At 49.5% G+C, this 21038-nt stretch overlaps 2 protein-coding genes across 3 annotated transcripts in view; one reads left to right on the top strand and one right to left on the bottom strand.

The window, feature by feature from the left end:
• Nucleotides 1-21038, top strand: part of MCPH1 (microcephalin 1) — a 200209-nt gene that overhangs the window by 115355 nt on the left and 63816 nt on the right. The window lies entirely within an intron of this gene.
• The window catches only part of ANGPT2 (angiopoietin 2), a 50913-nt gene that overhangs the window by 22669 nt on the left and 7206 nt on the right, over nt 1-21038 (bottom strand). The window contains exon 2 of the mRNA XM_081269249.1: nt 1897-2052. Within this exon, the coding sequence (XP_081125375.1) occupies nt 1897-2052 (156 nt within the window). The remainder of the gene's footprint in view (nt 1-1896; nt 2053-21038) is intronic.

Raw genomic sequence — 21038 nt, 5'->3', positions numbered from 1 at the left:
GTCTCATTGTGTCAGGCTAGACGATCTCGCGTTGACCAGAAGCTTTCACGTTGGAGTTTACGCCTACTTCGTGCAGTCATGACCCCTGGGCAGTGGCTTTGAGGGGACTGGGGACATGGGTAGTCTCTTGCTCAGCCACGTTCATGTCTTTGGTTGGACTTTATAGGCTGTTTTCTTCCCACTCATTTTCCTATTTTCCTGTTACCCTGGATCATATGATATCTAATTTCACAACAGGCTTTTTAAAGAAATCATGTGACCCTGAAGCACATTAAATCTGACGTACACAGGATGTGGCCAAAGTTTACATGGTTGTTCTCTGCCTTAACACTTTTTTATTACTATTATCTAAAAACATAAAAATGATATTTATAGGACTTTTTATTTTGGGATGAGCTTGATGGCCCACTGGTTTTACTATCCAAAGGTGGGGAATGTCACTTAATAATCACTGGTTTATTTTACTGACTGACTGGGCACGTGGGGTATTTACTTCTAAATCATTTCTTTTCAATTTTAGCTCTTACTAACAACTAGGATTACATTTTTAGTACTCGATGGTGTACCCTATAAAAATTTGTTCATATTTTTCTTGAAACATTCTGATGTTATTGAAAAATCTTGGTAATCAAATAATTGGTTACTCTGTCCTGTCCTCAGAACCTCCTGTCCTCCACTCTCCCTCCGTGTCCTCCACTCTCCCTCTGTGTCCTCCACTCTCCCTCCGTGTCCTCCACCTCGCCCAACAGCCGTCAGGGAAGGCGCCAGGGCCGTTGGAGCGTCGTGTGGGCACAGGAGGCCTCTGACTCCCTTCCCATCCCCCACTGGTGTGTCCCCCTTCTCTGGGCTTTGGCAAGTAGGGTTGATGTGTCGCAGGAATCGCGTGCAGCTCAAACGCCCCCCCCCAGCTCCCCCCACCTTCCCCCACCTTCCCCTACCACCCTCCCCCCCCCCCAACCACCCTCTCCCCCCCCCCCCACACACACACACGGTTTTCTGGAGCCTTGCTTCCAGCTCAGAATGGGCAGGTACCGACCTGGTGAGCCCATGAAGGAGCCTGGCTTTGGGTCCAAGGGCAGACCAGCTGAGGCAAGCCTGGGGCCGCTCCATCCTTGCGGCCAGCATCGCCTCCCCCACACCCCCAACCTGTTCTTTTGGGTCCCAGGTTGTATATTGTTAGCATGACTTCAGAGATTTTGTTTTTTTAACTGGCTTGATAATTTAATGTTTTGCTGTATTTAGTATTTTCATATTCCTTATTCATTTCTGCTGTTAAGCCATTAGCTCATAGACTCCTAAAGCTAGAAGAGAAGTCAGCAATGATTTGTCTGGCCCAGCCCTTCTTCTGACAGTTAAAACCACTGAGACCCAAAGAAAGTGTCAGTGCCCCGCTCCGATGGATGCGTCCTGTCCTGGTGGAACTGGACCACGATGGACTGGGCTCTCGGCTCAGGGTTATGCCTGTCCCTGCCACAGCGTCCGCTCTCACTGTTGCATTTGTTTCTTTCCCTATAAATTAATTCCACAAATTGTGTTAACATGTATTCGAAATTTAGATTTTATCTTAACCTGGAATTAAGATTTAAGAACAAAGTTTGCAGCTCCCTGCCTCTGTGCTTTTCATTTCTAAAATGCATGAAAAGTGCTATGTGGCATCCAGAGAAGACCAGTGAGGCAAAGGACCTTTGACCTTGTGGAGATCAGGTGTGCGCAGTGGGAAGGGGACTTGGAAGTCCTTACTGGACGAGCATCATCTGACCTCAGTACTCAGAAGGAAAGCACTCAGGGATGCGTTCTCGACCTTTCTTGATTCCTTACAAACCCTTTTCTCCCGCCATCGAGCGCCTGTCCCCGCATTCCATGGAGGCTGACCCTGGCAGCTGACCTGGTCCCTACCTGGGCCTCCACGTCCGTCAGTTTCCTCGTCTGCTCTGCTGTCTGGTTCAGGAGGTTCGTGCCGATCTCGATCATCACGGCCGTCTGGTTCTGCACGGCACTCTGCTGCATCTCCACCATTTCCTTCCTCATGTTGTCCTGGATGTAGTTCTCGAGCTGGGGGGAACCCGAGTGGGAGGGTGCTCGTGAGCCACCTGACCAGAAACCCCTCCCTGAGTACCTGTCATCCTTTCCTCCTTTCAGTGTCCATCTGAAGACCTGCGGCTCACTGCCAGTCGGCCTCTGTGTCCTGCCACTAGTGACTGTCCTTTGACTCAGGATCTAGCAACCTGGGAGCAGGACAAGCACCCACTATCCCTACGCCCTAGAGGCCACAGCCCAGCAGGCCCAGCGAGGTCGGCCACATCCACTGGTGGGATGAGGTGCAGGCAGCAGGAAGGACCCTGGGCTTAGCTGCGGTGCTGCCAGGCTGCAGCTCTGCCTCTTAACAGGAAGTAAAGTTTGGCCTCAGGAGATCCTCGCCACAGTGTGAGGGAAGGAGCCCCTTTGAAGCTCCCAGAGCCACAGAACCCCACTCAGCTCCGGGTCTGTGATGCCCTCCTGCTTTCTGCTTAGTTCATGAGGGATCAGTGCCCCTCTCACAGGTGTGGGTTAGGTCACTTGGGACTGAACTAGTTTCCGGAGAGAAAGTTGTCCCTCAGTCCCTTGCACACATCTACTTCTTTGCCATGTTGCAACCAGAGCCCAGCAGGTGCCGGCACTGTGCTCTGGGACTTTCCTATCTCTAGAGCTGAGCCAAAATAACCCCCTTTTCTTTTTAACTTACACAAAGCCTCAGGTATTTTGTTATGGTAACACAAAAAGGACGAAGACAGCAACTAATCTTAGCATTAGCTTAAACACAAAGATAATGAAGAAGCTAATTTCACTCTCATGTACATATCTTTATCTGTGGCAATAAAATTGGATAATTAAACATAAATATGGCACTTGGTGTGTGGGAGGAGCATGTGGGCTTGGAGCCAGGGAAGTGTTTTAAATAATTAAGCTATGCTTTTAAAGTCACTGTGCATTCATAACTTCAAGTGCTTTTTTTCTTTTTAATAATCTAATGGTGGAAGGTGCTGTTCTGTTGGTTGTTACTATCAATTCATGAGGACAGAAGACACACACACACACACACACACACACACACACACATTTTGGGGGTGGGGAGGTGTGCCAGGGATTGGACCCAGGGGCACTTAACCGCTGAGCCACATCCCCAGCCCTTTTTATTTTTATTTTGAGACAGGGTCTCAATAGTTACTTAGGGTCTCGCTAAGTTGCTGAGGCTGGCTTTGAACCTGTGATCCTCTTTCCTCAGCCCCCCCCCCCGAGTTCCTGGAATTACAGGCATGCACCACCACGCCTAGCTCAAAAATTATATTTTTTATTTCTTTTTCACATAGTATAGCAAAAAAAAAAAAATTAAAAACTGAATTTGAAAGTTGACCTTGAAACTACCTCTATCTAGTACATTTCTTTAAGACTTAATAGTCTCCTCAGAGATGCCATACATAGACAGTCATCAAACATGATTTCTTCTAAAATGTTAATGGATTACTAATTCTGTACCTTAAGAAGGGTTCAGTCTCCTGGGGCTCATGGCCTCCTTTGTCCCATGGTGGGTGCAGTGTGGTCTGAGGCTCCTTGGTGGGGTGCTGGACCTCTGTCTGCACTGCTTGATTCCTACTGACTCCCTCCTGGCTGCCCCCCCACCAGTGGTCCCAGCAGTGAGCGGTCATCTTGGTGATCTTCTGCTTGGCTATTGGAGGTCACAGGACGCTTAGTAGAGCTCTGGTAGTTTATAGAATCATGTAGTTAGAGCCTTTCCTCTCCATGTGACTCCAAAAGGGAAAATGAGGTGCTTTTCCTTGACGGTCCAGAACCCTCCCTCCTGGGACCAGCTCAGCCTGTGTGTCCAGGATCTTAGTTCATCCTACCTTCCTCTGCTTTACAAGTTAATAAATGGGACCTTTATGATTGAAATAACTCATGGGTAGCAGTTTGTCATCCCCTCCTCGTGTGGGAGTGGTGGCACTTTGGAGGTTACAGTAAAGCTGTGTCTTGGTTATGGTTACTCCCACCACCCAGCGAAGGTAATATTTAGAAAGTTTATTCTGGGAAGTTCAGACCTACAAAGATGTACTCAAGCGTAGTTTAGTTTAAATCTATACCCAGAAGTAATACTTTATAAACTGGTACAAAGAACAGTTTTGTCTTTGTTTATTTCAGTGTTTAAAAGCTAAATCGCTCTGTTCTTTGTCATTCTGAATCATATAACTGGAGAGGAAAATGTACCTTTTAATACCTGCCTCCCATTATTGGAGCTACTGGGTCAAATGTGGTTATAACCTGAGAAACGAGAGGATTGTTTATAATTTGAAAATTTGAAGTCAAGTTCCAAATTAAAATTAATATCAAGAACTTTTAAAAGATGTACATGACTAATTTTTAGAAAGAAAATTTCTTAACTTTACTGTCCTAACTTTGCATATACTTGAAAACAACAGAATGACAATATGTTTTTTAAACTACCACTGGTCGGCTCCTCAGGATGACGGCAGTATGGTTGTGTGTCTGACGCTGGGGCAAATCACAGCTCCTGTGTACGTTCCATGTTTGTGTGACACTCTGATGTCATCTGTGTCACATCTGCATACCATGCACACTGTTTTTGAAGACATGTCATTTAAATAATGACATTTAAAACGCTATAGGACATTGATCCAGTTGGTAACTAATTGAAGCCTTTGGCAGGAACATCCGGTGGTAGACATTGTGCGTTGATGTGGAAAGAACAGGAAGAATGCATTTGTCCTTTAGGAAAGCTCACAGCCCTGGCCCCAGCAGCAGGGCAGGGTCCACTGGCGCTGTGTGGGTCTCCTGTGCACCCCGGAGGCTGGCTGAGAGCTGCTGTGCTGTGAGCAACGTGTCCAACTCGAGGCTGCTCCACACCCACCCACCTTTCATCAGCCAGAGGGCTGGGTCCCAAAATTGGCTTGAAGGTACTTTCTATTCCAAGTACCAGTGCCATGAACACCCACCACTCAGATAAGGGCAGTTCTGACCAACAGGAAAGCCTAGAATGGAAAGCCACCAATGCTGCTTTATCTCCTGGGAGCATCGTGGCAAAAGAACCCTGTTTTCTCTCCAGAAACCGGTACTGATGCTTTGAGAGAGGAAGGAGAGGGATGGTCACGCTGTCACATGGGAGATGCTCACCTGGCAACGCTCCTACTTCGCATGGCTTTTCTGTGTGTCACAGTGTCCCAGATGGAGAAGGCAAGCCCATGTGCCTGACCCTCATTCAAAGACACGCCTTGAAACGCCCTGCCTCAGCTCCTCCAATGGGCTCTCTTGTAGTTTACTGCTGCCCTGCGGTGTCTCTGTGCTCAGCGTCTCTGTTTTCACTGTGTGACAGCAGCCAGGAGTAGAGACACTGCCCAGCGTGTTGCCATCACAGCATGAGGGGGCCTCAGCACAGGGGAAGGTGAGGGCCGGGCGGTCCTTTCTCCCTGGCAGATGCTTCCCGTCCTGTCGTCCACAGTTAGCTGCTCTTATCAGAAGTGGTTCCAGGACACTGGAGCCTCCCGTGGGAGGGGCCATGGTCCTTCCTAATTTCACATGTGGCTTCCCACACAGGTATTAAGAAATGTCTGGCATCACCTTCCTGTCCAGAGACAGCTGCACAGTGTCGGGCTTCGTGGGCACCAGGACCCCTATGCCAGTGTGAGACGGCAGCGGGCTCTGACTGTGGCCCCTTCTGAATGGCTCGAGCCCTCAGGAAAGTGTGGAGCCAGGGTCTGGGTTGAAGCTTAGTGGGGGAGCGCTTGCCTGGCACACACCAAGCCCTGGGCCCCATCCCCAGCACCACAAAAGAGAAGTATGGTAAGGAGCCTCTTTTCAGGGTGCAAATGAGTTTCCCAAACTCAACATTCGAAGGCTGGATCTATCATTGTACTGTAGCTGCGCACATTGTAGCTGAGCGTCTGGTTTGCTAAGGAGCCATGCTCCACAATCTGTCAAACTTGACATCACAGCAACCAGGAGAAAATACTATGACATGAATCTGCTATGACATAAATGTTCTAATATAATCTGAGGTAAAGCATGTTCTGGATTTTATTATTATTCCCCTAATAGGTGAATGATCAAATTTGACAGGGAAAAAGCAGTGCGTTTGCCAGGCAAACTGCGGTACATGGAGAAACATGTTACTCTGTAATCTTCCTTCTCATGACGGTCGTCATCCATGTTTTTTATACCAAAGCAAATGTTGTCTTGCAGTTGTCTCAGGAGAAGCAAAGGGTCCCTAGCAGGAGATTCTGATGTGGGCCCCTCCGCAGCTTCAGATGCTGCCTGAGAGGTCATCTCCGTTTAATGAAGCTGAGTGTCCTTGTCCCTTTGGCTCAGTTTTGTCCATCTCAGGGACTTGGTTTCCTAGAAAACCAAGAGCTCCAAGTTTCCTTGGAAACCTTTCACCGCAGCATCTCAGTCTGCAAGTGAGACGGGCCCTGTTCTCACACCCGCCCAGGGGCTGCTTCTCTGCCTCTGAGCCCTTCTTCCCTCCCAACTTCTTGTCTGAATCCTCTCGCAGCCGTCCTACCATCTTCAAAGTCAAAAAGCCAAATGCAAACCTGAGGTTCACATTGTCCCCTACCCATGCCTGCAGGATTCTCTCTCTGGGAAACACACAACCCTTTGGATGGACGTCCCGTGGCCTCCTCAGCCTCCTCATCAGTCTTCTCATTGCCGTAACAAAACTCCTGAGGCTGGGTACTGTGTAAAGAAGAGTGGCATGTAGCTCACAATTTTGGAGGCTGAAAGCCCACACAGCCTGGTGCCAGCCCTGGCGAGGGCCTCTGGCTGGGCTGCATCATGGAGGATGGCACTGTGGGAAACACCCATGAGACGGGAAGCCGGAGCACCTGGGGGGGGGGGGGGTGCCAGCCTTGCCCTTTCAGAACAGCCCTCTCAGGAGAACTACCCAGGGTCTAACCCCTTCCCAGGACTCACCCCCAGTGATCTTTCTGCCTCTTCGAGGTCCTACCACTTCCCCAAATCACTACATTGTAGGCAGTTTCGTCACCTAAACCCTCAAGGGACGCTCTCGGACCATACCCAAACCACAGCAGCCTCCCCTTCCTCCGGTCCTTGCCCTCCCAGGCTCCAGCGCCCCCGTCTCTCCCTCATCGCAGAAGCTGACTACATTGGTGTCACACGTTGATGCCAGAAACCTTTTGTGTGTGTTCCACTTTGTTTTCCGTCTCCCAACACCGCAGTTCAGTGTTCACGGCCACCATCCTACACATAAGTAGGCCCCAGTGACAACAGGCAGAGCACTGGCCCTCATGATTAGCGTGAAACTCCAAGCACAAGGTTATTCGACCCACGAATATTCTGTTTGGGAGGCTTTTGACCTAATGTTCTTGGTTCTCTGTCACGAGGGATCTCTGAAGCATCATTTAAGATCTCCAGACAGGGAACTGGCAGCCCTGGGCTTGCTTCCCTCCTCATGGGGTGTCCTGTTGACTCCCCTCCTTACGGGGTGTCCTGGGGCTTCCTGTTGTAAGGCTAGGGATTCTGCCGCCTCAGCAGTGTGCTCGGCAGAGCTTGAGAGAGATGCTGAGATGGAAGACAAGTGGCCGCGAGGCTGTGTGGGGGCAAGCCTGGGGCCTCCAGCACACTCCCAGGGCCTGGACGGCTGCCTGCCCCGCCACAGGTTGGCGGTCACACTCGGGTGCCCCTGAGCTGGGCAGTTTGTGCTGAGCTGGGCTGGCATCACACAACCTGGGGAAGTGCTGTCACCGGCAGCCCTGTGGTGACCCGGCGGCGCCCCTCACCCTGCAGAGCGGGGAGTGTAGAAACCAGGGACCGGGAGGGCCTGCCTGCCCTACTGCTGAGGGTCCACACTTTTTGCCAGGTCTGGACACCAGCCCTTCCCTGCTTTCATTAGTACAGGAGACTTCCTTCTGTTGGAGCCCACTGCGAACGGGAAGGTGCGCTGGAGTTGTAGCCGCCATGGTGGCAGGGTCCCCTCCCCCTGAGACAGGGACAGTGATTTTCAGCGCTGTGTGCTGTGCTCCATCAAGTCGCGCCTGGCCTGGTCCCGCACTGTGGTCGAGTGCTGCAGAGCCCACACCTCAGCCCCTGGTGGGTTCCCTTATCGCCACTCCAGAACCTAAGAAGGAAGTGTGCTGTTCCCCTCAGAGCCCAGCAGTCACTTCCTCCTGACACAATGGCTCTTTTCATGACAGCCATTGTCAGTGTGTACGTCTGGGGAGCCTGGTGTAGTAGTCTCGGGAAATGTGTTTCACGTTTCATGTGGCACAGGGCGGTGATTTCACACCCAGGCATCTTAGAGGGCTCTTGGAGCAGGTGTGTGCATGTACGTATATATTGATATGTGCTATATATTATATCTAGCAGAGCTCCAGCTCCTGGCAGCTTACAGATACCTGGCATTTGTACTGTCACCAATAGGTCAGTGAAGAAATGAAAGGTAGCAGGCGTTGTACAGTCGTGTGTACACGTGCACAGCAATTAAACCCAGAGCAGGCTACAAGAGCAGTGAAATAAAGAAGTGTATATGTGTGTGTGAGACACACACACACTCTTAATCTCAGTGGATTCTCACATTCTTTGCCTGGGCTTCCCCAGGAGCAGAGCCTGAGACCAAGGCAGGCATGCAGGAAGTTTATTTAGGAAGTGGTCCCAGAGAGCAGCGTGGAGGACAGGCGAGGGAGGAGGGGTGGACAGTTCAAACACGTGGCCTCCATCGGCCACCACTACGGCAGCTGGTGAGAAGTCCCTCAAGACTTCTGGGAGGCCCTGGGAACTGTGTCTTGGAACTGTGGACTTGGGATATGAAGAGAAAGCTCCCGCCCCTCGCTGGGCAAGGGTGGCCCTGTGGGCATTGACCCTCCACCCCCAAGCTTTGGGGATGTGCTGAGGAGTTTCCAGCTGGCGTCCCACGGCAGCATGGTGTCGAGGAGTCCCGGCCGGGGATCTGTGGGAAGTCCCACAGGAAGGCCCCGGGTGAAGCCCACGGCAGGGCCTGTCCCTGGGAATGGCCCAGAAGGCTCAGAGTGGTCTCCAGAGGTGTCCCCTGAGATGGCAGGGTGGTACTCTTGGCCTTGTATAAGGCAGAACTGAGGATCGGAACACTTAAGACTTCACCCCCACCGTCCGGCAGACTGTGGTGGGAGCTGGGTGGTCCATGCCGGTGTCCTTGCTTACCCACCCACTCAGCAGCTCGCTGCAGTGGCCGCGGGGGAGAAGAGAGCGGTGGCAGAGCCAGGGTTCTGGAAGTGGCGGTACTCCTGGCAGACAGGAGAAGCACGGCAGGAGTCACAGCCGGAGCTGAGGAGGCTGCAGCGGTGAGAGCACTCAGGAGAAATGCCAGGGCTTCGTGGCAGGCGAGAGGGACTCTGCCACTGGTGGACTGCCAGCCCAGGAGACGGGTCGTGTTTCCTGCAGAGGTGGAGGGAAATGTGTTCTGTCTCTTTAAATGCAGGGATGGAAGCAGCTGGAATTCTGCTCTGGGGATGAGAAGGTTGAGTCCGGCTACTGCATTACTGATTTCGTCTATAAAATCAAGTGCTCTTTCTTTTCTGAAGTTAAACACACTGAAAGTAAAATAAAGTGAGCAGACCCCTTACCTTCCATGCTAAACTGAACCTCTGAAACGCGGGTACCTGTGGCGGGACGTGCACATGGCGAGATGTGAGGTCTCTGCCCTTCTCTGTGGGGCAGCAGAGCTGTGTGGGGCTGGGGAGGCTTCAGAAGCCAGTCTTCTCACATTGAACCCATGACACTTGGGCCTGGGACACAGAGCCTGGTGGCAGAGAGCCGCCTCTCCCGGCACTGATACACCTGTTTGTACCTTTAAGAAGTGTGCCTTTCTCACTCCTGAGAGGCAGCATTCAGACAGCGTGGGCTCTCCGCTTTCCCCTCCTGCTGTCCTCTGCCTTGTGTGGGTCTGCTACAGCCCAGGCAGCCCTGTGTCTCGGAGCTGTTTCCTTTACTTTTAGCATAAACTGGATATACATGGTCATAAAGACTGTCCGGAAAGGGGAAGAGGCCAGGGAAATTCAGATGATTTTTGTCTAGAAGACGCTTTCAAAGCAGACCAGTTTGCTGTCCTGGGTCCAGAGGCAGGAAGCTTCTGTTGTTTCTAGTTAAAGGTGGGGGCAGGCTGGGGATGCCTGTGACACGCTTGAGGAATCCCAGAACTGGCCCTGTGTGCCCTGCTGGGTGCTGCTGCCTCTGAACAGACCCCTGCCGAGCCCTTCTGCTCCATCTCCTCTTCCTGCTAGCACAAAAAAAAAAAAAGGCAGAAAGAATTCTATGGAGGGAATTTGGGGATGACCCAGGAAACTGCCCTAAAGACTCAGGGTTAATTCACAGGCAAGCTCCACAGAGCACATGCCTCCACAGATCCAAAGGTACAAATGTGGGTCCCCCAGCAATAGCAGACCTGACACAGGTGGCGTGTGGAGGGGGCTATGCCGACTGCCCTGACCTTTCAACTCCAGATGCTGGGGAAAGCCACCCAGACCTGAGCGAGACCACTGCAGCTCCATACCAGGGCGCTTTAGATGGAAAGTGTTCTTTTTGTTTTCATTGTCATGTTCATAAGGCTGCAGCTGAGGCTTCTTCAGTGATTTTACTGTAGCTGGACTTGATGCTAGAGTGAACCATCTGGGAGAGAAAATCACTCCTGCTGTCCTCCTTCTATTGGAGGAGACCGTCCCTCCTTCAGGCTCTGATTGGGGGCCCAATCTCCCACTGTTTGCAGCTACAAGTGTTCTCACAGTCTCATGTTTGTCTGCGTAAGCTCAGTCCCCACATGTGCACGTCCTTTTCAGAGCCATACGTCTGCCTGTGCTAAATGACCATCATTTTATGACTCACGTTAGAAACACATATTACTTGTTTAACAAGGCCCCGTTTTGCACATTGCTTTTTAAAGTTGTAATATATTTGTAAACGCTTTAACAAGCTAATCATAAATCCAATCAGCAGGGTTTTTGTTTTGTTTTGTTTTTAAATAAGAAGCCATGCAGCAAAAGCAAGATGCTATTCAGCACCCCAGCTATGTGGCCACACATAGACTGGAGTGGCCCTTTCCTCCTACAACAACTTCATTTCTTGACCTGAACCAAGATAGGAAGTGTCTTACTGCATATTAACATATGGGCTGTGCCATGTAATTGTGGTTGTTCAGCTGGAACCACGGTTCACTTTGGCAGTCTGTAGAAAACTCTTCAGCGTGTTCTTCTTCTGTCTGTGGCTCAGGGTCCAGCAGAACTCTTCTGAAAGCCACTTGCACTGCGTCTGTAGACAGTTATGATTTGATTCCACTGAGAGGGAGACTCAATGGGAACTGCAAATGGTGATTATGACTATGGGCAAATCTCTGAGCTTCTAATTGTGTCTTCCAAAACCTCCTTACCACAAAATATGTGTTGCATTGCACTGCTCCTTACAGAATTTCAGCTCTCGGAGCGGTTTGGTTTGTTTCTGACTGGCGTGAGGGGGCAGTTTATCAAATTTCTGCTCAAGGCTGTGGTATTCCTATCAAATCAGGAGAGGCGCCTCTTTCATGCAGTGGCAAATTGGACTAGATACACAAAATTTGACCATAAAATTCAAATAGAGTTTAACACTCTTGTTTTATTTCAAAAGAACTAGTCATCCTAAAGCAATCTTTATACAGCTGCATTCTAAGAGGAGTTTATCTAAGGAAAGGCACAGATAAGGCATTCAGAGTCACACTGGGCCACAGGAGAACCTTCTGTCTTCCGCTTGCTATACATGACACCTCTCCAACTATGGGAACCTTGAGGACTTTAAATGTTTGGGGGCCAGTTGTGTGATTCCAGTAGAACTTGTTCAGTAGCTTCCTGAGTAAGCAATTTCACTGGTTCTTACACCTGGATCCTTGCTTTGACTTGTGAATGTTTCTCGGTGGGGACTGGCCAGGTGTGTTCATGCCAGGGACTCAGTTTCTAAAAATAACCTCATACATTGTTGTTGATATTAAATATCATGCAGAGCAAAAGCCACACACAGAGTCCTTCCTATATGATCTCCGTCATAGAAAGCTCCAGAATAAGCCATATCCATGGTGGGGTGGGAGGTCTGGGGGAGTGAGGGAGCCTGTGGTCACCATAGATGCAATTTATCTTGATCTTGCAGCAGTGACCTGAGTGTATTCAATTTTTAGAAGTTCATTCAATTGTAGACTTTAGATCTATATACTCCATGCATCTCCTGTGCTTTATATTTCAATAAAAAATATTTTTAGGGGCTAGTGTTGTGGCTCAGAGGCAGAGTCCTTGCCTAGCATGTGTGAGGCACTGGGTTCGATTCTTAGCACCATATATAAATAAATAAATTAAAGGTCCATTGACAATTAAAATTAAAAAAAATAGGCCACAGGTTATCTCTATGCCTGTGCCAAGACATTCTTTTAAAAAAATAAATAAATAAAAAGATATTTTAAGAGGAAATGCTTGATAATTTTTACTGTGAATCCATAATCCTAGTTAGAGTGGGTGATCGTACCTAAATAATGCCTGAAAAAGTGAACTTTGGAAAAGTCGTTTTAAAGTCCTTGTCTGCAGAGAATGTGGATTATACCATTGCATCTCCCTAAAGAAGGTTAAAAGTATCCAGTTAGGTAAATTAGTAATTTAATGTTCTGAAACATGATTCTTTCCGGATCAAGCATAAAAAGGTATGTGCTCTTGGAAGCCCAAGAAAGAATTCATGCAGTTCCCATTAGTCTAAAAATATATAATAAATAAATAAATGTCTGAGTCATGTTTCGCATTTTGTTGGAGTGCAGTGGCTTCGAGTGCTCTGAATATCGTTCTTCCCAGCACCGAGCAGAAACCAGTGCAGAGTTACTATGAGAAACGCAAAATACATGCATCAATGGAATTCAATTCTATTTTGAGGTACTTCCATGCCAGCATTTCTTACTTTTGAGCAACAGTATAAAAACCTGAATAAAATTGCTTTCTTCATGTTGCGTCTGGCTAGGGAGGAAGTTACTTCTGTGGTCTTGGAGTCTGTCATAGAGGCCTTATTGCAGCACAGGTGTGGGAATTAAACAGCTAGGAAAGAATCCCAGCTCAGTCCATGGGAGCTACTGGCTTCACATTGTTTAACTTTGTTTCTCTTGGAAAACAAACAAAAAAGCAACCAGCCTGTAGGTGCTCGCTCTGCTAGGTTAGCTTGAAAATTAGTGAAACAAATTAGCACAGCTCCCAGGCTGTGTACAGAGGCACCCTAGGTCCCTGCAGCAAGCTGACAGCACCGGTGGGAGATGGTTTAGATGTTCAAGAGAAACCAATGGGAGAAGTGGGAGCACCAACAGCTCACAGTTATACTGTTGTATTTTACCTCCTGAAAAGCTGGGTTTCCCACGGTTGGTGTTGCAAAGAGCGAGCACTACAGGAAAATCATGGAGCTTGAAAGCAGGAGGGAGGGGGCTGGGGCTCAGTGGTAGAGTGCTCGCCTAGCACGTGCAAGGAGCTAGGTTTGATCCTCAGCACCACGTAAAATAAAAATAAATAAATAAAATAAAGGTGGGGGGTGCAGGGAGGGAGGTCTCAACTCTGATTCCAAAGTTTGTTGAGAAGCCTACACGCCAGTCTGTTCCATTTCCCAAGTTACTGGGATTACTTAAGAAACCGTATCACATTTTCCTTTCTAATTATGTGTACTCCTATTTCCAGATAGCTACTGAACATTTAAGTCATTTGAACCTGACTTCTTAGCAAATGCAGTTGCTAGGCACTTTTGGCCTAGAGGCGCTATGAGATAGATGTTCAGGGTGCTGGGAGCTTTGAGAACACTGTAAACCTGGCATTTGGTACAAAGGAAGCTCAGCCCACTCTCCCTTCTGTCCTTGTCCCCAATCAAGATACTGTCTTTAATTGTAGTATTTGTGGTCTGTATATTTATTGGAAGACTGGAAAGTGAAGAAGAACTATTAAATTGTGTAAGACCTTCATTAAGATGTGCACTTCTGTATTTTCCTAGCTTCTGAAATCACTAAGGAAAACAGATGGGTTGACTCATTCTCTTTGGGGCAGGTGGGGTTTGTAAGGGGGGTCTACTCCAGTAGAAGCACTCTAGGAGCCTCGTGCATGTGCTCTATCTAGGGAACTCTGCGGTTGCCCCCAGGCTGGTGTATTTGGAGCAGGGAGGAAGTATAGAATATGTGCCCATCTTGCAAAGTATTGAGGTCCAGTTCTGCTTGTGATTTACAGTCCGCATGCTAACCCTCCTCACTTGTTCTGAGATGAACCAGTTTTATAACATTAAGTTATACAGAAAAGCCAAATTGACTTGAACACCGCAGAAATTTGGGAAGTAAATGTTCAATGTGGTTCTCCAGATGCTTGTGGTACAAGTACAAGAGCCTGGAATCATTTTCCCATAATTAGCTCAGTTCTGGAGGCCTGCCCCCTCCCCAGCCTGCTGGCTTTGCATGCGTGCCTATTCCAGTGGAAGCTAGTGGAAAATTCCTCTTTCCCCCACGAGTTATAAAAAGCCTGCCATTCAGAACCGAGTTTTCTTCTGCATGCTTGAATTTTTACCCACAACTGAAAAGGGAAAAACCCTTTCGAGAGCTGTTTCTCTATTTGTCAGGGAGGTGAGGGGCCCCACAGAAGGGCTGGCCCAGTCTGCTGCCGCCTCAGGGGCCCCCTGTAGTCCCATAAACGGGTGCTTCTCAGCGCTGCAGGGACACCAGTCACTGGGTACCCACCCTGACTGACTCATTCATGGGAATGAGGGGTGAGCCCAGGAAGACAGCCATAGTAGGCGTTCTCCTATTGTTAGGTTTGTTGGTTGGTTTCAATCAGAATGAGTCATCTTGCCCCCGTTTTTAAACCAGAACTCACTGTGGTCACTCCTGTCATTGGGTCTTGACTCCGACAAGCCGGTTCAGTTTCATCGGTGGTACTGAATTCTTGAAAGCTTTCCTCAGCCGTAGAAATTTAGTTCCAAATTAAAGTGGTCCAAGTGCCGGGTTAAACTTTGTGGCCCTGAATCTTTATTGAGCCCCTGGCAGAAGGACCCACACTGGAGTTTGGCCGCTCACTGGGATCCAAATTATGGGTATTTGCTTCCCGTGGAATCTTGGCCTCTGCTGGGGTGGCTTCTGGGACACTTTGACTTCAGGAGGCCAAAGTTAGAACCTAAGTGAAGGTTCTGGCCCAGAGGCTTTCCTACATCCCTCTCCAGGCGTCTCACGGGTCCCTGGACCCCTCAACCATTAGCCCCTGCAGCTTGAGTGCCTTGGGGGGGCCATAGTCCATGCTAGCCTGGGAAATTCCTCAAAACAGCAGTGAGAACTCAGTCAGGATTTGAATTCTCGTGTCCACCATGTTCTCCAGCGGCCAGGAGCTCCACCCGGGCCACCTTCAGAGGGTAGCTCTTGGGGTTTCATGGCACCTTTGCTGTGTGTTTCCGTGGTTCCAGTAACTTCCAGGAAGCAAGATCTGGGGGCCAACTTTGAGAAAGGAGCTGCTGTGAGCAATAGGGAAAGTACACCTCGTGGACATTCGTACTGCTGACCAGAAGCCCCACACGTTGAAGCATGCTCCTGTGTAGAATGAGTTGAGATAAAGAAAGAAGAACCCTTGCGCTCATAGACACAGGCTCTAACCTGGACAGTCGTGGTCATGAGCCCTCTGATGTGCTGGAGAGGAAGGTGCTGGGGGAGAGGTGACATCTCCAGGCGGAGGGAGCCACTGCTGGACGCCTGGGCTCCCTTCTTACCTGTCTTCCTGTTCCACTGAAAGCTGTTCGCTTTCTTTAACGTCCTGTTAACTCTGCACTGCAACCTGAGGGGAACTGACCGTGTTTATCCAACACTCGAAGTCACTGAAGTGATCTGCTCCTGAAGAGCTCCTCCTGGGCACCTCAGGAATGGCACCAAGACACCTCCTCGGCATGTTTTCTGAAGACTAGTTTTCGTCGGAAGGTAGACTTAACCCCTCACTCCAGGAAGCTTCAAGTCAACCCAACTGTAGAGACCCCAAAGACATAATAGTACAGGCCAACAATCCCTGGAGTGGCCAACTCAGAAATATCCAGGTACTGACTTCCCTAAAAGAAGGCGCCTGTCTACAGTACTACACGGCTGTGTGAACCGTGTTGTAGTCAGTCAAACAGAAACAAAAAAGAGCACAGTTTTCTATGCACAAGAGCATGGATGAACCGCAGAAATAATCAAACAGGCCACAAGGAATATGGGGTGTTTTGCTCCAATTACATGAAATTCAGAACTGAGCTTCATTAACCTATGGTGGGTGGTAGAGGGCAGAGGAAGGGCTAGCGGTAGAGGAGGGACACGGTGGGGTGGAGGGGCAGGGAGCCATGGTGGTGCTGGACATGCTCTGCTGTGTGTCCTGAGCTGGGTGGTCATTCGTCGTGTTGTGCGCTTGGGATGGGTAAATTTTGCTCTGTGTGGCATATCTCTCAAAAGAATGTGCTGTGTTTCACACAGCAGCACAGAGTTCAAGGCAGCGGAGAGCAGAGTGTGTCCACAGGAAGGCCAGGTGTGGCCTCCCACAGCGAGCGTGGGGAGCAGGGATGCTTAGGCTCCTGTCCTCCCTCTGTTCCTCCAGTGCTGACTTAGAGGCCACCTTTCCTCCTGCCAGCTAACTTGCTACTGTGTGAAGTCCTCCAGTCTCTGAAAACCTCCCAGGTCGGCCATCGCAGAGCTAACTGCCTGTCACCTTGCTGCAGGGCATGTCCCGTCCTGGAGTGGGGGGCAGCTCTCTTCCATGGGGACCTAGGGCTCTGCTTCTCGCTCCAGGGTTGGGTCCAGAGTGAAGAAGCCCAGCTGGAGGGGAGTGGAGCCTGCCATTACCCAGGGTTTAAGTTTCTGCCAGCCACCCCTGGGCCCAGCGGATCACTGAATGTCCCAGCACTTCTTCAGACTTCCTCGGGGTGAAGCGGAGATGGTGACACCTGCCAGGAGTGGTCTCCTCACCTTGTTTACGCAGTGACACCTGCCGTGCACGTGACATCATGTGTGGGTGTGACAGACCTGCCTTGCAGGTGACAGCGTGTGCAGAATACACCTGCAGGACCTGGGAAGCAGGCGAGGCCTGTTCTCTCTCCTGACCCTCCTGAGACGTGCGAATTCCTTATTGGAGTCTTTTAAAACCCGCTTTCTCCTGAGAAGCCCTGAAACACAGAGACTTCTTCATTGTTTGGTCGGCCATCCCTTCCACCTCCTGTGCTGAGTTTCATCATCTGTGAAGGGAAAAGACAGCGTCTGCCCTCCACGGCTGTGGGGAAACAGAAAAGGCAGCCACACTGTGGGCACCTGATCAATGCCACCTGCCATCACCATGCTCCGTGGGTCACACAGGGAGGGGCCTTTGTTGGTCTCTGGTGACTTCAGCCATGATGAACAGACTCTTTTTTGCAAGAACCCCTGGGACTTCAGTGAACAGGGGGTACTGCAGGCCTGCAATGAGGAGCCACAAGCCATCCTGCTTCAGAGGAGGTGAGAATGTCACCTCCAGGCCCGGCCCCCTGCCTGCTGACCTCACGGCTGACTTAAAGCTGGACCTCCTTGGAGAGCAAGTGCATGGAGTGCCAGGGAGGAGGGTACCTTTGTCCATCAGATGTTTTCACCGGGGAGCTGCCTGCTTGATAGTGGAGAGTGGGGGGGGGGGGCAGGGGCGGGCAGCATGCCCACTGTCCATTCTGCATGTCGCATTGGAGCGTCTTTTGTAGCTTGCAGCAGGCTCAGCATGTGACAAGCGAATGACTGCTAAAAAACTGTCCTACTAAAGGGAAAAGCAAGCTTGGATTCAGAAATATGGACAATCTCACATCACACAATGGCCATTTGTCCTTTGAGGGGACAGTGTTTTGATTGCTCATGAGTGTCCTGGTATTTTAATCCCAACCATCTGTGCTCTTTAAGAACATTTCACTGTACACGTTTTTAAAACTATGCTTGTTATGAATTCCTGTTAGCACCTGTTCTGTTAAAGTTACACAAGATTTGTTTGTTTGTTTGTTTTGTTTTTTGAATATTTTGGGGTTTTTTTCTTTAGTTGTAGTTGGACACAATACCTTTATTTTATTTATGTGGTACTGAGGAAAGAACCCAGTGCCCTGCATGGGCTAGGTGAGCACTCTACGCAGAGCCACAACCCCAGGCCCTGTTTGTTTTAAAGAAAGACTGAAGAATCTACTCATTGGTAGTTAAATACAATAAGGAATTTCACAATCAAACCCCTAATATTCCTAGTATAAAGCAGAGATAACCAGCTTGTGGTGGGACTGCGATGGTTCACAGCAGAACATAATGTGTTCTCTAGCAACATTTTTGCAACAACGATTCCCCATTAAGAAGCCCAGTTTTGTTCAGGAAAGTTTAAAGCTACATCTATATCTAAAAATTTTTCAAGATTCCAAACACTAAATAGTCTTGTGAAAAACTCAGTCCTACAGTTCTCTTCAGACTAATGTTTATGATTGTCCAGTAGATAACCAAGAATTGATATCAGCTGTTGATTCCAGAAATCCAATGGCAAAGAAAATACTTTTAGCCCAGAGAAAATCAGAGGAAGAGGCACCTCTTAGGAATCCTCCATCTTTTCTACCCAGGGTGCAGATAGACTGCTTTGCCCCTGAATGCCTGCTTGTTTAGTGACCCCTTATCTTAACTAACCTAACTGGCTTAGACCACCAGGGTGGGTCTTCAGGAACAGAATGGTTTTCTTGCTCATGCCCTGACTGGTAGGCAGCTTGGGGTTGTCTTTAACTGAGTTCCTGCCCTCTAGAAAACAGAACATGCAGAGACCAGCATTGCAGGCCACTCCTGAAACCCTGGGTGATACAAGTCCTTTGACAGCAGGGTATGGTCACTGTAGTGTAAGGCCGGGCTGGTCAGAGGAAGTGCCATCTGGTGTGCAGTTTTAGAGGGTGGTGCTTCCAAAGAGCCCTTCTGTCAGGTGGTGTGCAGAATAAAGACATTTCACGCACACTTGCAGTGGCCCTGTTCTCAATTCCTTCTGCACGGGGCACAGCTGCCGCAGTGTGTGATTCACAGGGGGCAGGAGCCAGGCCATCTAACCTGGTAACAGCGAGTAGAGGGACAGGAGCGTGTTTCAGATATTGTTGTTGAAGTTAATTATAGCCCTGCAGTCTGTAGCATCTTATAGTTCCCCAGTTCCCTGCATGCTTGGGCACCCACCGTATTGCTGGAAACTCCAGTCATCCGACAAGGTCAGGGCATGAGCAAGAAAACCATTCTGTTCCTGAAGACGCATCATGGTGGTCTGAGCCCGTTAGGTTAGTTAAGATAAGGGCTCACTAAACAATACTGTATGGTTACTCTGGCTTTTAAAACAATCATTTATGCCAGGTGCTGGAATCCCAGCACTCAGGAGGCTGAGACCGGAGGATCACAAGGTTGAGGTCAGTCTCAGCAACTTAGACACTGCCTCAAAATAAAAAATAAATAAATAGGGCTGGGAGTGTGGCTTAGTGGTAAAGAGCCCTGGGTTCAATCAATAGTTCTAAAAATCAATTAACTAAACATTAGCTAACCCCTGGCTACATGGTTTCAGGCGTGCATGACATTCTGGGAAACACTAGCGAAGAGGAAGAAGAGAGCCAGTGGTGGCGGGCAGGGCAAGTACAGGGCAGAGCTCAGAGTGCCAGTGCACACCCAGCGGGAGGGGACTTCACCCGGGCTACAGTCTGGCCTTCCGGAGGCTGGCTCGGACAGGCCCCTGCAACATCTCGGAGTCTCCGCTCTTCCTTCTCTTTTCGTTGGTGGTCTCCAAGGCCTCGGTGGGCAGCTGCCCAGCTCTATGCCAGCGCGTGACTAATGTCGGCCTGTGCCTGGCAGGGACGATCCAGCCAGTCCCAGGAGGAAGGCAACCCCTCGTCATGTGTGCAGCAGAGACTGTTTTTGTGGCAGTGTTCTCCCTTTTATAGTTTATAGCAAGTTCCTGAGACACACTGAATGGTGAATTAAGGTGTGCGCCTGTGCCCAGGAACACCCACCGCCTGGCCAGACCCTGTGCAGGGACGGTGTACCCCATGACCAGGAGTGCTCCCTGTGGCTCAGAAGAGTGGGACCAAATGGAGAACTGGGAAGACTGGCGCTCACCTCCTGCTCATGGTGAACAGCATCTCTTCTGAAGGCTGGAGAGGTGCTGGACACTCAGCACCTAGACAGTCCCCCTTTCCTCCCGAGACCTCCTCAGCACCATCAGCGACCCATTTCCCACACCTCTGTCTTAGCAGCGCTGCCCTTTAAAACATCTCTGCTTTCCATGAAAATTATAAAATTGTATATTCAAAAACGACAGGCTGTGTTCCTACCGTGTGTTTCAAATTTGTTTTCACTGTTCACTTTCTAAATTCCGGACATGGACTCCATACTTTGTAGCATTATCAGCTGATTCCAAAGTTAATTTGCAGAGCATGAGGGTTTTCTCAGAAGGAGAGCAGGGCTCATTCTGGAGCAAAGTAATTACCCTCAGAGGAGCCCTTTGGGCTGGGAGGGGCTTTAATCAGTTCTCATTGAACCAAAAAGATAAAGGTTTTACTGGTGGAAGGAGTGGAGCCGGTAACAGGATTAGATCTGCATCTCGGGAGATTTTTAATAGGTTTCACATCTTTTGTCACCTGGTGCAAGCTGGGATTAGGACATGAAAGAAAGGTGACTTTGTGGGGAAATATTTAATTAAAACATTAATTCAAAGACAGTGGGCTGGCATACCCACTGCGCGGGGAGGACAGTGCTCCTTCCCTCCTTTTCAGAGGACAGCCACCTAGTCCTGGTGTCCTGTGGGGAGGTCTGTTCTAAAGCACCTCCATGAATTGCTCTTTGCTTCTGCACTTCCACCCGGCCCTTCCCCTGGGCATTGCTTTTTCATTTTAGATGTTAAGACCATCTGTGGAGCATGGCCCTGTAGGATGCTGGATGGGGAGAGTCCAGTGGCTTCCACAGTCACACGGGGAAGGGAGGCCACACAGCACTCAGCACCGCAGTGTTGCTGGCCTGGCTCTCAGGATCATGTTGAAATTTG

Source organism: Spermophilus citellus, assembly GCF_964194105.1.
Source record: "Spermophilus citellus genome assembly, chromosome: 16".
NCBI classification, from domain to species: domain Eukaryota; kingdom Metazoa; phylum Chordata; class Mammalia; order Rodentia; family Sciuridae; genus Spermophilus; species Spermophilus citellus.
This window is presented reverse-complemented; position numbering and strand designations above follow the sequence as displayed.